General features: G+C 39.6%; 2 protein-coding genes across 2 annotated transcripts; one reads left to right on the top strand and one right to left on the bottom strand.

Annotated features, from left to right (window-relative positions):
- Positions 1-115: 115 nt before the first annotated feature.
- Positions 116-5,320, bottom strand: LOC123507575. Its single transcript, XM_045260527.1, has 8 exons — positions 5,208-5,320; positions 4,713-4,841; positions 4,085-4,224; positions 3,708-3,912; positions 3,402-3,557; positions 1,625-3,178; positions 1,391-1,498; positions 116-1,241 (listed from the first exon to the last, which is right to left on the bottom strand). Exons 2-8 carry the CDS (start codon positions 4,780-4,782, stop codon positions 1,093-1,095), a joined length of 2,382 nt encoding a protein of 793 aa, XP_045116462.1. The 5' UTR covers positions 4,783-4,841; positions 5,208-5,320; the 3' UTR covers positions 116-1,092.
- A 1,825-nt stretch (positions 5,321-7,145) lies between these two features.
- LOC123507573 (gamma-interferon-inducible lysosomal thiol reductase-like) lies at positions 7,146-15,901 on the top strand. Its single transcript, XM_045260524.1, has 5 exons — positions 7,146-7,296; positions 11,265-11,408; positions 12,612-12,773; positions 13,298-13,444; positions 15,595-15,901. The coding sequence occupies exons 1-5, from the start codon at positions 7,222-7,224 to the stop codon at positions 15,691-15,693; spliced, it is 627 nt and encodes a 208-aa protein (XP_045116459.1). The 5' UTR covers positions 7,146-7,221; the 3' UTR covers positions 15,694-15,901.
- The last annotated feature ends 14 nt before the right edge of the window (positions 15,902-15,915 follow it).

The raw sequence follows: 15,915 nt of genomic DNA, 5'->3' as shown, positions 1-15,915 counted from the left end.
AGAGTTAAAGTTAGAAATGAACATATGTAGCAGTAGTAAGTATAAAATGATGTTCATATCTCAAAAATCATGTAGTACATACTAATTTAGTGCCTGATAGGTGATCAACCTCACATTCCATACTTTCCATTTTATTTACATGCAGTAGTTACAAAAGATTGATCATGTAATTGTTAACATTTATTTGGTGTTTGAGTATTTCATAAAACGTAACACATGCTGTTCATATCAAACACTGCCCAGCTTAACTCATTTTTCTGTGGGAGTTTCGTGATCCAGAATGAAAACTGCACAAGTTAATGTCTGATAAAGTTAAAACAATACAAATATGAATGATTTGACTATGAAAAACTTTTACTATAACAAAAGCAGTACTCTGTTTATCAAAGATCAGATCCCATACAGACCTAGCGGCAGATCCAAGCCCCCTGCACTGGTTGGTGTGGCTGCAGTATGTGCTTGTTCATGGTTCGTTAACTCAATAAAGCATGGAATTGTTGATACTGTTCATCTGGGAACGGTGACAATGAGTTGTGAATGTGATCACAAACATACAGTTTCTTGATTACCAGTTTAACAAGTTTCATGGTTCATGATTAGAGTGAATTAACAATCACTCACTTTATGATGCAGAAGAATGCATACACAAACAATTGCATGTGCTGGTGTATGTCATTTCTTGCTGCAAAGTGCACTCGGGAATCTGATAAAATTATCTACCAATAACATTGCAAAAATATATTTGTACAATATATACAACTAAGAAAATAATTAACCTTCACTTACAAGAGATCGTGGTTGGGGAATTATAAGTTGCAATTCTCATAATGGCTTGTTCATGATTCAAACAACTCATAACCTTAGAATCTCCATAAACAGTGACTTTGTGTCTGCTGTGTATGGAATAACTGCTATGTAAGAGTATCAACAGGATCACGCATCGCCTTACAAGAAAACAAGGACTAGGAATGTTTTGAGGTCAGTAAACGTGGCAGTAACCTCTCCGATCTGTAAGGAAGCCATGATCCTGCCATCACTTCTTGGCACCATAAAGTAATCCTCAGCTCAATGAAGCACCTGCAGCATGTGCTCTTACCTACACTGCTGTCTCCTCTTTGCCTCTCGCCTCTGCAGTGCCGCTGCTTTTTTACGCGCTATTTCGTCCTGTGTGCATCTTGTTTGTTGCGGCTGAGACTGTGGGCTGGGTGTGGGTGACGGGGCATTCTGGCTGCCAAACTGAGCTGCACAGGGAAATACAATGTAAAATGAATCTATGAAAGTATTCCCTAAGTCATTATATCAAAATCATACTCTACTGATCTGAAGTGAAAAGAGCATGTTACAGACTGTACTACTAAGAATGATAGCAGGCAACAAAAATCCCACTTACATTCTACTTCATCAATAAGCGACAGGACATCATCTTGAAACAGCCCGTCATCAAAGGTGTCACCGCTCTGTTGCTCCTTGGTGCTGCTTGCGTTTGGTTCTCTCGTGTCTATGGAGAGAAACAGATAATAGAAATGCAAGCCTTTGGTTATTTATTATATTTCCTAAATAAAAACTTGCCAATGAATATGATGATGATGAAATGGTTAATTATAAAAAAAATTCAGGAACTTACCAAGAGGTTTTGTTTTAGCAGTGGAGTAGTTTGTACCACTAGGCTTCAATCCCTGGACATTGGCAGCAGGTGTTCTTCCTGAGAGATGCGCCTTGGAGTTTGTGGCTCCTGGACACATGTTAACTTGGCCCACTACAAGAGATCTCACTGAACCATTACTCACTTTATTTTGAAGAGATGTGCTATTTGTGAGTTTTCTGTCATTGCTACTCTTTACACCCTGAGACATTTTACTTTCCACAGCAAGTCTGGCATGAATTAGGGAGTTTTTACTGGAACTGGATTGGGTGGGTTTGGTTTCTGAGGTGATGGGAGACAGGGAAAGAGTAGCATCACCAACAATGCATTCGTCATCCTCAGGGAGCATTGAGAGTATTGACTTGAAAAAATCATCATCTTCTAACTCCTGGGAGGTGTCTAGTTCCATTGAGCTGTTACTCCTGCGTGCCATAGGAGAGGAGGTGGCCAGGCGTGCATTGCCAATGGACTGGGAACGCAGCAGAGGGCCTCGAGTTCCTTGTACACTCCTGTTCTTTGCTTCCTCTGCCTTCACATCATGTCCAAATAAAGGTTTTCTTATTGTGGGTAATGTTCCCTGGGGACATGGACTAGATTCCACGATTGATGTTTTTGAGGTCCTGTCCATTAGATTTTTGTTTAATGCACTTGGCTTCTCGTGATTAAATGCAGGTAGTAAGTTCATTTTCTTTGTCTCACATCTTGTATCCTTAATCTTAACAAACTTCTGTGTCTCTGGTATGTTAACAAGTGTGTGCCGAGTGTTGCCCGTCACCGCTGGAGGGTTGCTCTTAGCCGTATTGGTGGGTGACAAGCCAAATCTAAACGAGCGTCTCACTTGTCGCTGCGGTGAGCTGTCTGAGGAGCTGCTTCTCTGGTTAATGTTTAGGCTGTGTGTGCTGAGGCCACTTGTGCTCAATTTACTATGGTTATTCAATTCAGATTTGTTGTTCTTACTAATGTTTTCATCACTATTGATATTTCTACTATTTTCCTCACCCTTAACATTATGTTTACTGAATTTCTGTTGTGGGTCTTTTGAATAATGACCACCAGAATAACACTTATTAGTAATGTCTTTGTGATTGTTTGTATTCAATGCCTCCTCCTCAACAGCTTGTGTGGAGAGTATCACAGATTCACTGAACAGATCATCATCAAAGATATCAACTGATGCACTAGAGAGCTCAGCTTTCTCCGATGACAACCTTGAATTGTCCAGTTGGTTCTTCACTGCACCAACACCCTCACTGTTGCTCCTCCTCGTGTCATTTATATCACACATGCCAAGATTCAGGTCGTCTCCCCACACTGAGTCATTCAGGTCATTTGAGGAAGCCACATGGTCAGTACTCTTGGGGCCAGACACTCCAGGCACCTGAAAGGGTTGTGAGGAGGCATCCCTCAAAGACACTGGTAGTACAATGAGCTCAGAGGCTGAACTGTCCTCTGAACAGCTGTCCCTTGGAGGAATGATTTGCTGGAGGCTGTGACGGTCAGGATCACCTTCACTCTCATTCTTTCTCTTCTCCTTCCCTGGTGGCACAAGTGATGAATAAGCCTCAACATACATAAACCTTCCTGGCCAACACCCCTTCTGAAGGAGGTTAACCACGAATAAGAATACTTTGCTACAATTTCAATTTTATAGTTGGTAAAGTTATTTTCCTTAAATCATCCTTCCAATGTTTTAATAGAATGTGCCAAGAAAATGTACACTTCAGTAATTGTTTCATGGTATCATACTACTGTGAGTCACCTTTGCTTGACAGGAGATCCAGCAAGTCATTGAGCTGTGCAGTGGTGTTACCCAGGGATGCTGCCTTGGAGGGCCTGGTGCGGGAATGTGGGAACAGCTGCCGTGGTGGAGCTGGAATGGCGATCACAGCCTTCTCCCCTTCATCACCACTGTGCACTGCCATTCAAAACAAGTCAATTTTACATATAAAATGATAAAAAATTGTAAGAGAACATTCATCAAACACAAGACAACATCACATTGAAGATATGAATGAATAAAAGTATTGCCAAACTTCACTTCCAAAACTGAACAGTGAACACTCACTGCGCTTAAGATCATCCTTGGAAAAGCCCGGTGAGTCACAGTCCCACACAACCTCACAGTCCTGGGTGCCACAGAGCTGGCTGCTGAGGAAGGGCATGTCAGGGGAAGGTTGTCGTAAGCTTTCCTCATTCCCAGACATCCATTTGGTACTGACTGGTGTCTTTAAGTTCTTCTCTTCATTATCACTACTGTCTCTGGATTTTTCCTGGAAAATTATAAGTTTTAAAGTTCTGCTTCTGAATGTACCATGAAAAAAAAAAATATATATCCTTTTATGTGGAAAAGTAACAGGGAAACATCCTCATTATTTTTTTCATGTAGCAGATGGTGAATAGTATGATCACCAAGACAGAAGAGTGACAAATTCACATCCACACCCTAGACAGTCGTGGAGAGGTGCGCAGGGCAGAGCGAGAGGGTCTGTTGGCAGTGCGGGAAGTGTGAGTCTTGGGCGTGGACGGAGGCTCCTTCCTGGCCTCAGGAAGTTTGGGTGAACTCTTCTTGATAGCTGGTGAACCTGCCAACAACATGACTTAGTGGGCAAAACTAGATACTTTTAAATGTGCAAACATTCATATATACAGTTTTATACTTGTCACCATCAGTAACTGGCTCAACATTCTTAAAAGGTAACAGTAGTAGTAGTAGTAGCAACAGTAACAGTAACAGTAGCAGTAGTAGTAGTAGTAGTAGTAGTAGTAGTAGTAGTAGTAACAGTAACAGTAGCAGTAGTAGTAGTAGTAGTAGTAGTAGTAGTAGTAGTAGTAGTAGTAGTAGTAGTAGTAGTAGTAGTAGTAGTAATAGCAGTAATAGTAGATGTCTTTGCAATGAGTTTTGCTATTCCTACTTATATATGTCAAGTTTAATTAATTTTCAGCAACCTTATTAAATTATTATCATTATTTTACACATTTCCAAGATGAAGGTTTTAGTTTCCTCACAAAATGTCAAGCACTAACTCTCTGTACACAAGAGACTCATCATTATCTATCCTGTGAAGCTTACCACTGTTCTCCCCAGACCTTGTGGAACGTTTGCGGCGCAGGGAGAGCCGCAGGGAGGGGGAGGCACTCATGGCAGCTGCTGCTCTCACACACGTACAGACAGGAAGGGAGAAAACTAAAGTAAATTTTCCTGAAGATGGACAAAACATCAGATTATGACACTGAAGAAAAATAGAAACAACAAACCAACTGTCTTCATTGCCATTCAGTTGTCCTTGGCCTGTCTCATCGGACACCTAACAACTTTACAGGAACGAGTGTTGCGAGGGAGGGAGTCTATATCTTTACTTTCCTGCATCTCTTACATCATATTACACAGCGTAGTGTATGAGGCACCTTCCCAAGAGACAATAAGTCCGCTGTTGTTTGTTGTCCAGCATCACCTCAAGCAACCAATCTCACACTTTGGAATGTAGTGTCTGCGCCGTAGTCTTATAAGATATACAGCATTGTGTCTCTGCCATACAACCAGCCCTTGTCAGTGGTTAGAGCTTACCAGAATAGGAAGACAAGGCACCCCTGGCAGGCTGGCCAGGCAAGGTGGCCACCACACAGTCACACAGTGCAACAACACAACAACAGCAGGTGTTTACATCAGATGTCGCGAGCCTAAATCTTTTACTCCGTTTGGAAAATATTACATGGCTATTTCTATTCCTTCGATGTGGAATGTATACTGATGCTAATGGAGTATTTTTTTCTACATTATCATGGAGTATTTTTTTCTACATTATCAGGTTATCATACCAATAAGTATATAAGTATTATCATAATTATTTTTCACTTTATGCAAACTATGCGGTTTCACACATAAATAGAAATGTTAGTTATAAAAGTAAGGAAGTGGTGCGTAGCTTATATAATTCCTATGTTAGGCCCAATTTAGAGTATTGCATACAGGCCTGGTCACCCCACTATAGGCAGGATATCAACATGTTAGAAGCAGTTCAGAGAAGAGCAACTAGGATGATACCAGCTTTGAAGCGCCTGGAGTATAGAGATAGATTAAAGGAATTAAACATGTTTACATTTGAGAGGAGATGTATAAGAGGGGGATATGATAGAGTTATTTAAAATGTTCTCAGATACAAACTACATAGATGTGAGATCTTTCTTTACCTTAGAGGAGGGAAATAGGACTAGAAATCATGGCAGGAAGATTAGAAAGCAAGGCTGCAGGTTAGATATAAGAAAATATTTCTTTAGTCATAGAGTGGTAGACTTCTGGAATGCATTGCCAGAGACGGTTGTAAATAGCACTAGTTTGACAATGTTTAAAAACAGATTAGATAAGCACTTAAATTTATTAGATTTATAATTATGTATAGCACTGCATGATAGTTTTTATAAGAAATTTACTATAGTTAAATAAGACATGATCCCCATGTATGGGGACCACAAATTGTAGAGGATTTCGCTGCAGGACTTAGCCCTGTTAATGGGCCAAATATTTAGAATTAGTATATAATGTATTGTGTACTTGTAAGTGTATCTCTAAGTACTGATGACGAGGTCGCTGTGCGACGGATACAGGATAACCTAGATGGGCCCTGGTGGCCCTTTGTTATCCTATTATTTATGTTACGTTATGTTATGTTATGTTAGGGGCCCTCAAAACTATCATTATTATTATTATCATTATTATCATTAACAATAACAGAATCATCACTATGATACAGAAGCTACAAGTGCTACAAATGTCCAAGTCAAGGTGAGGCTGTGCGCGGTGTCACTGTACAAGGATGGTTTCTCATCCTTGTCACCACGTCAGCCTCAGAGTGGACATGGACTCCTTGGTGGTGACTGAGGAGTGATGGTGACGTGGCGTCGAAAAGGTTGCATCTTTCTGGTGCCCTGAAAAGAAACAAAGAAAAAAATAGAAAGCCGACTTAAGATACATGGCTACAGCGTAAAGGTAGACAATAATGGTGTCGATTTCGCTTTCTTCCTTTCCGGTGACACATACACGACAGAGAAAAAAAAAATGTGTTAAAAAAGCTTCCATGTAACACTTGGTACCATGAAAAAAAGGTCCCTGATAATGTAGGTAGTGTTAATAATAATATTATTATGTCGAGGACACAAACCTCACAACACCAGCGCTCCACGTAACCTTTGACACAGGGCCCACATAAGGCTAGAAAAGGCCCTACTTAGCATTTCTCTTCCGCTTACATAACATCCATCTTTCTCTTCCTCGACAATACGGAGCCAATTGTTTCTCAACACGACAATAAATTCGAAGCTTTCACACGGCCCAGGAGTTGAAACAATTACCTGGCTTCACTAGCGCACGGGGAGACGATCCGACACGTGATTCATTGCAAGGCGACCGATACATTTTTTATTCGCATAATTCAGTATTGAATAAAACAGCGACAGTTGGTCATGACTCGGGGAAAAGAAGTAAATCAAAGTAGAGAAGTGTTTGGCATTTCTCTGCACTCCTGTATGCAGCTGTGGGTTGTTTAGATGTGTCTTATGCCAACACCTGTTAAACTATCACAACCATGCGAACCACAGCTGCTGTCACCTCGCTCCTCCTCCTGTTGGCGCTCACCACAGCCAGCAGCGGCGTACAGGATGTGAGTGAAGTGTTGCATTTTACCTTACTTCATTTGCATAGTGACTTGAAATGTTTCGTTGTTTCATTATTATTCAAAAGTCACAGATATGATTAGTCACGTTTAAATGAGTATTATTGTTCATTGATGCTGCTGTTCTTGTTAAAAACTGACCCAAAATTATATAAACACTCTTGAAAACCCCCTGTAACTTCCACCAGCATCTCAGAAGTAATGGAAATGCTGAGGTAAGAATCAGTAGCAAGTCTTTTCCATTAGCTTCTGTTCATTATGTCTCTTGTTTCTTATTCTCTGCGTCATGCACGTGTCTTACTCAATTCTACCTACCTTTATGTCGCTGTCCTCTGTGGCACGCCCATTTGTGCATCTCCCTTCCTATCTTTCTCTCAGCCCTGCCTGCTTTTGTATTTCCATTTTCCTGTGACATGAAATCTTTTGAGAGGAAGGTTTCAAGACAATTGTCTCATTCTTATGGACAGCTCAATAGAACCTGCTCGGGGACTGGTATCTAAGTGGACGTTCTTGTTTAATCTCTTTTGTTGTCCTTAGACAGATTTCCCCTCTTATATGAAAAAAAAACTTCATAACAGAGGCAGTTTAAGCGCTTCGACCATTAGGACTATTTTCAAAAGCCACATAAGTCATATTAGTCTGGTTTCCGTGTGTATCCTTCCCATTGGTGACACAAAATAAGCATCGCTGACTTTGAGTGGAAACTATAAAGGAAAAGTCAATGTACACACTTTACACCGCATTTAGAAACGCTTCCTTCTCTCATAGCGACCATTTTCCAAGACTGCAGAGACGATTAGCCGAGATCTAAAGAATATTTTCCTGTTGATAATGCAGAAAACTTGTTAACACGTCACTAGAATTACAGAAACATCCTTAAAAACCCGTGTCACTTCAACTAGAGCTCCTTAAGAATAGTGAAGGTGCAGCGTGGAAGTGTTTCAGATTATGTGCCTATGACGATTGAGGACTTCATCGTTAAGAAAAGATAAACTGGCAGGTGGTCACGTCATGTGTCACTTTGTCTTTCTTTTTCCTAAATGTTATGAACTCATGTGGTCTTCCCTTGTAAAAAAAATTAACGTAAAAGAGAGAATAAAGAAACAGTGTAGGCGTGGTCATAAGAATACGATAGATAAATAAAACAGGTAAATAAAGAAGCAAACAATAGAGAACAGAGTGATTGAACTGCAAAACGACAGCAAGTGTGTGTGTGTGTGTGTGTGTGTGTGTGTGTGTGTGTGTGTGTGTGTTGGTATAATCTATGCTACAGTAGCTACTTGTACATACCTATCTCTTTTAGTTTATCATTCATAGGGTACAAATATATTAAAGATCGTGAATTAGAACTTGATGCAAATTTATGTCGAGAAGAAACCAGAGATACGTATGTGCTAAAATGAATGCATTAGTACGTTTGGCTTGTATCTTTCGTCCTTGAGACAAAGAATACGTCGCATGCACAATAAACTTTACGGTGCATCTCAGTTCACGTACAGGAATGCATATTTAAGCTCTGTTGACGCTGTGCATACTAGTTTTTGTACCCTGTGTGTGTGTGTGTGTGTGCGTGTGTGTGTGTGTGCTACTTATATATCTATCTATAATCTATTCTACTGTAGCTACTTATACTATCTATCTTTCTGTCTGTCTGTCTGTCTATAGTATTTGTCTATCTATCTATCTATCTATCTATCTATCTATCTATCTATCTATCTGTATGTCTGTCTGTCTATTTATCTATCTATCTATTTATCTTTCTATCTATTTACATCAGATGTTCTAAGACCTTCTTAATTTGTGGAAACGATATACACACACACACACACACACACACACACACACACACACACACACACACACACACACACACACACACACACACACACACTTCCTGTAATCAGTGAGGCTTGCTAAAAGACACAAATTTCGGGATGGGAAAATTAGGCATCTCTGAGTTTGCACTTGGTTAACCTACGTGTATAGCTGTTATGTAAGTGCTTATGTATGTATGCATGTAGGTATATTTTGACCATAACCTGTTGGATCTTTAACATATATAAGCACACGTGGAGATAACAAGACATTTAATAGAAGACCTCTAGAATATATACTGCTAACTCGTGTTTATTTAAAAAGAGAATAAATAAAAAGACAAAATAGAAATAGGGAAATTAACACAACACTAACAGGTAGTATGATAGAACATTAATTGTACAAAACACCTAAAATATACCATTCCTATTATAACACATGCATGTTTATTTCACCCCTTCAGTACCATGCCGCGTTTCCATATTCATCTTGGTTACTATTTGGTGACTTTATACAGCTTCAGAAACTTATGTGGTGGATTGAATTAGTAAGGAGTGTGGCCATTAATCTTCTGACTCCATAGATCCTTCCTAATGTAAATAAAATGGTCTAGTCACACTTAAAACTTGTGGTAAAAATGCGTCCCAGTACTGAAAGGGTTAAAGGGGAGAAAACATTGAAAACATTGACGAGAAAAGGTGAAATAGAAATGAAAAAATAAATAAATAAACAGAACTCAGACAGATATGAAAACATGACATTAATTAAACGAGACTCCTAAAAATATTATACACCATTCGCACTAACACGAGGAAAGACGAAATAGCAATAAAAATCTAAAAAAAAACATTGACAGAAAGCAAGATAGAACATTAATCATACAAAACACCTGAAATTATATACCATTTCTACTAACTCTTGTTTATTTAAAGGCGAGAAAACATTGACGAGGAAAAGCAGAGTAGAAATACGAAAAAACAAACAAAACATGAACAGATAGCAAAACATGACATCAATTAAACGAGACTTCTAAAATATTACACCATTTCTACAAGCACGTACTCATTTCAAGGCGAGAAAACATTGACAAGGAAAAGCGAAATAAAAATGAAAATAAATAAAAGAAAAACACTGATAGATATGAAAACATGGCATTAATTAAACAAAACGCCTAAAATGTTACACCATTCCAACTAACACGAATTTACTTTAAGGCGAGAAAACATTGAGGAGAAAAAACGAAAAAGAAATAAGAAATTAAACAAGAAAAAAAAAAACCATGACATTAATTATACAAGACTCTAATTACCACGTATTTATTTAAAGGGGAGAAAAGATTGAGGAGGAAATGAAAAAAAAAGAATAAACAAAACACGGATAGATAATGAAAACATGACATTAATCATACGAAACTCCTAAAATATTACACCAAATTTGTACTCACACGTGAAAAAAATTATTGACGAGGGAAGGACAGAATAACAAAACACACGTAACAACATCGATTCCCGCCTTTGCCGCGTCCTTCAGAATGTTTACAGTTCTTCCGGCTCATTACATGCACTCCTTTCCTTGCTGGCAGCTGGACACAGGTGACGCGTGAATAACCTGATTAATGCATGTGGTTTATTGAAGAAAGGCAGGTGAGGGCAGGTGTGGGAGCTTTGTGGAACACCTGTACATACTTAAATCTCTCCCTTCTCCCCATTTCTGACTCAGGGTTCATTTGGTAAGGGAGATAGTGTCCCTTCGTGAACATAGATGGCGCCACGCACGTATCAGACATGCCGTATCTTGATTGCTCTCCGTGATCTGTTATTTTTTGTACTTTCTGTCTGCTTGTCTCTTGTTATCTCGTCCTCTCTCCATATTAAGGGTCAGTGGACAAGAGAGAGAGAGAGAGAGAGAGAGAGAGAGAGAGAGAGAGAGGGTAGTTAGGAGAGCTAATAAATTAATGTTACAATTTTTTCTTTTTTTATTTTTATCGTTTCTCTGGTTTTCAACGAAGTAAATCTCTCTCTCTCTCTCTCTCTCTCTCTCTCTCTCTCTCTCTCTCTCGTTTACATTCCTCCATCACCCTCCTCCCCCTCTCCACCATCCTCCCTTTCCTGTACATCCTTTACATTGCCTCTTCACCTCAGGACACGGCCAAGGTCGGAGTGACAGTATTCTTCGAGGCGCTATGTCCTGACAGCAGACGCTTCATTGTGCATCAGCTGTACCCGGTGTGGCGAAGCATCGGGGACGTCATGGAAGTGGATCTGCATGCTCACGGAAAGTCCTGGGTGAGGCTTGACGCTATTACTCTACTCTTTAACCTCTTTAGTATCATGACGCGTTTCCATATTCATTCTGCTTGCTATTTGATGATTTTACACAGCTTCAGAAACTTATGTGGGGGATTAGAATAGTGAAATCTCCGGCCATTAATCTTCTGACCTTCCTAATGTCAATGAAATGGTCTAATCGTACACAAGAGGGGGTTTAAATTAATTGTCAAGGGTGTTTAGAAGTTTGTAATGGGATTAATCTTCTGACATCCATAGACCCTTCCTAATGTCAATGAAATGGTCTAATCGTACCCAAACCTCAAAGTAAAAATGTGTCCCAGTATTGAAGGGTACATTGCATTCAAGAGGGTTTAAAATGATTGTCAAGAGTGTTTAAATGTTTGTAGTGAGATTAGTAAGATTCAACCATTGTTAGCAGGAGAAATGCTCTTGAGAACCCTGCTTTTAGGAAACATTACATTAAAGAGGGGTTTAAATTAATTGTTAATCGTGTTTCGATGTACTGTACGTAGTGACAGATTAGTAAGACTCACAAGGGTGTCCTGACGTTTATAGTAAGATTAGGTTAGGTTTAGCCATTGTTAGCAGGAGAAATGCTCTTGAGAACTCTGCTTTTAGGAAACGTTACATTCGAGAGTGCATGAAGCCCTGAACACACACACACACACACACACACACACACACACACACACATGCCCATATTCAGAAATTCATTGCTCTCTCTCCACGACTATTTTCAAAGGCCGCAGATTTGATTAACCGGGTTTTCAAGAGTGTTTCGCCCCTCAGTAATGCAGAAACAGTGTTAATCTCTCACTAGAACAGTAGAAGCATCTTTAAAAACCCGAGTGCCTTCAAGTAAAGTATTCTGAAAGTATTGACGTTCGGTTAATAAGTGTTAAGAAAATAGCCCCTAGATAGATAGATAGATCGATAAATAGATATTTTATTGACCACAACCAAATATTACAGTTTCAGGAGGACTTGGAAGGTAAGGTCTATCAAAATGTTTTTATTCTATAAGAACTTGTAAAATGACTTAAAACAGAATAAAACTTGAAACACATAAAACGTCCATTTATACAAACAAACGCATGAAACGCCTGAAGCAAATCAATCAATTTCACACACAAAAAAAATTAAAAATACACAGAGAAAATCCTTCAACTCTTCTCTCCGTCGTGTCGCCCCCTTCAGGAGACAGACGCGGGGGAATTCACCTGTCAACACGGAGAGAGGGAGTGTGCAGCCAACCTGATGATAACCTGCGCCCAGAATGTTACTAGGGACTCTCAGGCGCTTATGAAGTTTATCCACTGTGTCATGCAGAAGTCCCAGGGCGTCGACGGAGGCTTGTTGGTGGGTGTAAAGGGGTCCTACAGAGGGAGGGCTGTATATCGCTTACCTTAACTCTCTCTCTCTCTCTCTCTCTCTCTCTCTCTCTCTCTCTCTCTCTCTCTCTCTCTCTGTTTTTCTTTTTTATTATTAATATTTTTGCGATTTCAGTGATAGATTACCAAGATTTCTTCATTATCAGCAGGAGAAACATCCTTAAAAACTTGGCTAATGACCTCTGTAGTCATTTCACGGTTTTAATGACAGTTTAACAAGAAACACTCTTGGGAACCTAGCCAATCATCTCTGTAGTTGTGTTTTGCATAGTTCTAGTGGCTGATTAACAAAATTTCTTCATTACTAACGGGAGAAACACACTTGAGAATCGGGCTAATCACTTTTTTTAGCTTTTGAAAGTCGCAACAAGAGTAAAACGTATCAAAACATACCATAGTTATAAGATTGTTATGCTTTTTTTATCGTTATTTGTATCTATTCTCGTTATCGTCAAATTTAACTATATATTTTCACGTGCTCTTCGCTTGCAGTGTGCCAACGAGACCGGGGTGGATTACTCTGATGTGGAGGAATGCATGAGGTCCGATGTTGGGGTGAAGCTGCAGCACAATATTGGTGAGAGGCAGGCACAGCTCGACCCACGCCTCTCCTATGTGCCTTGGATACTCATAGATGACGTGAGTGTTTACAGGACCTGTTTTCTTTAGTCAAATCACGGAACTCTGGAACTCCCTACCTGCTTCTGTATTTCCAGCTTCCTATGACCTCTTCATTTAACGCTTTCAGTACTGGGACGCATTTTTACAGTGAGTTTTGGTTGCGATTAGACGATTTTATTTACTCTAGCAAGATTCTACAGAGGTCAGAAGTTTAATGGTCCAAAATCTTCACTATTTCAATTCCCGCATGAGATTTTGAAGCTGTATAAAATCCCTTAATAGTAACCTAAATAGATATGAAGACGTGCCATGGTACTGAAGGGCTAAGAGGGAGGTTTCAAGATATTTATCCCTTTTTTATAGCTAAATTTCTCGGGCCTGCTAGGGGACTGGCGACTTAGTGGGCTTTTTGGACTTTTTATTTCGTTTTCTGTTGCCCTTGTCCAGCTTTTTCCTTGTTACATACTTGAAAAAAAAAAAGGAAGGCAAGATAATGAGGTAGTCAAGGATCGAAGCTTCACTCAAAGGTTCATACTTCACGAGTCTTTAGCTTCCTTGATTGACTTGGCAGTGTAAAGGTTAAGTGCAGTGAGAGTCAAACAGGATAATGCGTCAGAAGAATTAGTGCTGAGCTTTGACAAATAGTGGTGGTCGAAAATTTATTAAGAACAGCACATGTGACTTGCAGCTTCGTATTTTCAAACATTTCTGCACCGCACCTCTGCTATTTCAAAAGGCGTTATTTATAGTTACACGAGTTTTTCAAGGTGATTTTTGCAGTTCTAATGACAGAATGACAAGATTTATACACCATTAGCCGAGGGAGCACTCTTGAGAACCCGGCAATCATCTATATGGTTTCTGAAAAAAAAGTCGTGATGAGAGAGCACGAGTTTTTCAAGGTGTTTTTGCAGTTCTAATGACAGAATGACAAGATTTATACGCCGTTAGCCGAGGAACACTCTTGAGAACCCAGCAATCATCTATGTGGCTTATGAAAAAAGTCGTGGTGAGAGAGCAAAGCGTTTCTGAATACTGATCTTAATCTGAGCCTCTTCACGTGTATCTGTAAGTATAGCCTGTCATTTTCAGCCCGTCACTGCAGTGCTACATTCTTTCCCTAGTCTCAGCCCATATTCTGAAACACTTCCCCGCAACACCTTCACTATTTTCAAAGGGCTCTATAGTTGAAGTGACACGGATTTTTAAGGATGTTTCTGTAGTTCTGGTGATATGTTAACAATTTTCCTCATTATCAACAGGAGACATACTCTTTAGAACTCGGCTAATCGTCTCTTTGGTCTATGAAAATTGTCGCGGTGAGAGAGGGGAGTATTTCTGAATATGGCGCCAAGAAAGAGACGGGAGCTAGTTCTCAAATGGAGTGGTAGATGAATGGAACGGACCTAGTAATCAGCCCAGGTTGTTAGTGCTGAGTCAACAGGGAGTTTTAAAAGGAAGATTAGGCTGATATATGGATGGGGATGATAGGTGGATATAGGTAGATGTGTTCATAAAGGGACTGCCACGTGTATAGGCTGATGCCTTAACCAGTTTTCTACTATGACACGTTTTCATATTAATTCTGCTTACTATTTGGTGATTTTTTACAGCTTCAGAAACTTATGTGGGGTTGAAATAGTGAAGACTCTATTCATTAATCGTTTGACTTCCATAGACACTTTCTAATATAAATAAAATCGTCTAATCATGCCCAGAATTCATGGTAAAAATGTGTCCTGGTACTGAAAGGGTTAATGCAGTTTTCATAATGTTTTTATGTTCTTAAGCTAATTATCTCGTACAGGCAACAGAAAACACGACAGAGTTAGAATTTTTTTTATTATTTCTATGTATTAAAATTATTCAGAAAAGATGAAATAAGGATAAAAACTTCTCTAACGCAAGAATTAACCAGTACTCTTGATCATTCATCCCTTTCTGTGGTACACTCTGGAACCCCTGCCTGCTTCTGTATTTCCATCTTTCTATGACCTGAATTCATTTAAGAGAGAGACTTCAAGACATTTATCCCATTCTTTTGACTAACTCTCTCTGACCTGCTCGGAAACTGGCATCTCAGTGGACCTTATTAATTGTTTGATAGCTTCTGTTGCCCTTGATCAATTTTTCCCTCCTACATGAAAAAAAATTAACATTCCCATCAGGAGTTCACGGAGAAAACACTGACGGAGGCGCAGGATGACCTTATGCGAGTGGTGTGTGACGCTTACAAGGGGCCGACACCCGAGGCATGCCAGGAGTGACGCCCCGTGACTCCTGCAACCTTCTGTCCACAATTGCGAGATGAGAGGCAGTGGAGGGAAGGAAGGAGGGGAACTATTGTAAACTATTTGACTATTGTGTTTAGTACTTAACAAGAGAATAAACAAAGATTGATAAACTGTTGCTACATGATATTGAGAGTTGAGTCTTTGAACTGATAGAAAATTAAATATAAACTCTCCTTCTTAACCTGTTAGTCTTTT

This window comes from Portunus trituberculatus, chromosome 22 (genome assembly GCF_017591435.1).
Source record: "Portunus trituberculatus isolate SZX2019 chromosome 22, ASM1759143v1, whole genome shotgun sequence".
Lineage (NCBI taxonomy): Eukaryota > Metazoa > Arthropoda > Malacostraca > Decapoda > Portunidae > Portunus > Portunus trituberculatus.
The sequence above is the reverse complement of the archived record's forward strand: the minus strand, read 5'-3'. Positions and strand labels throughout refer to the sequence as shown.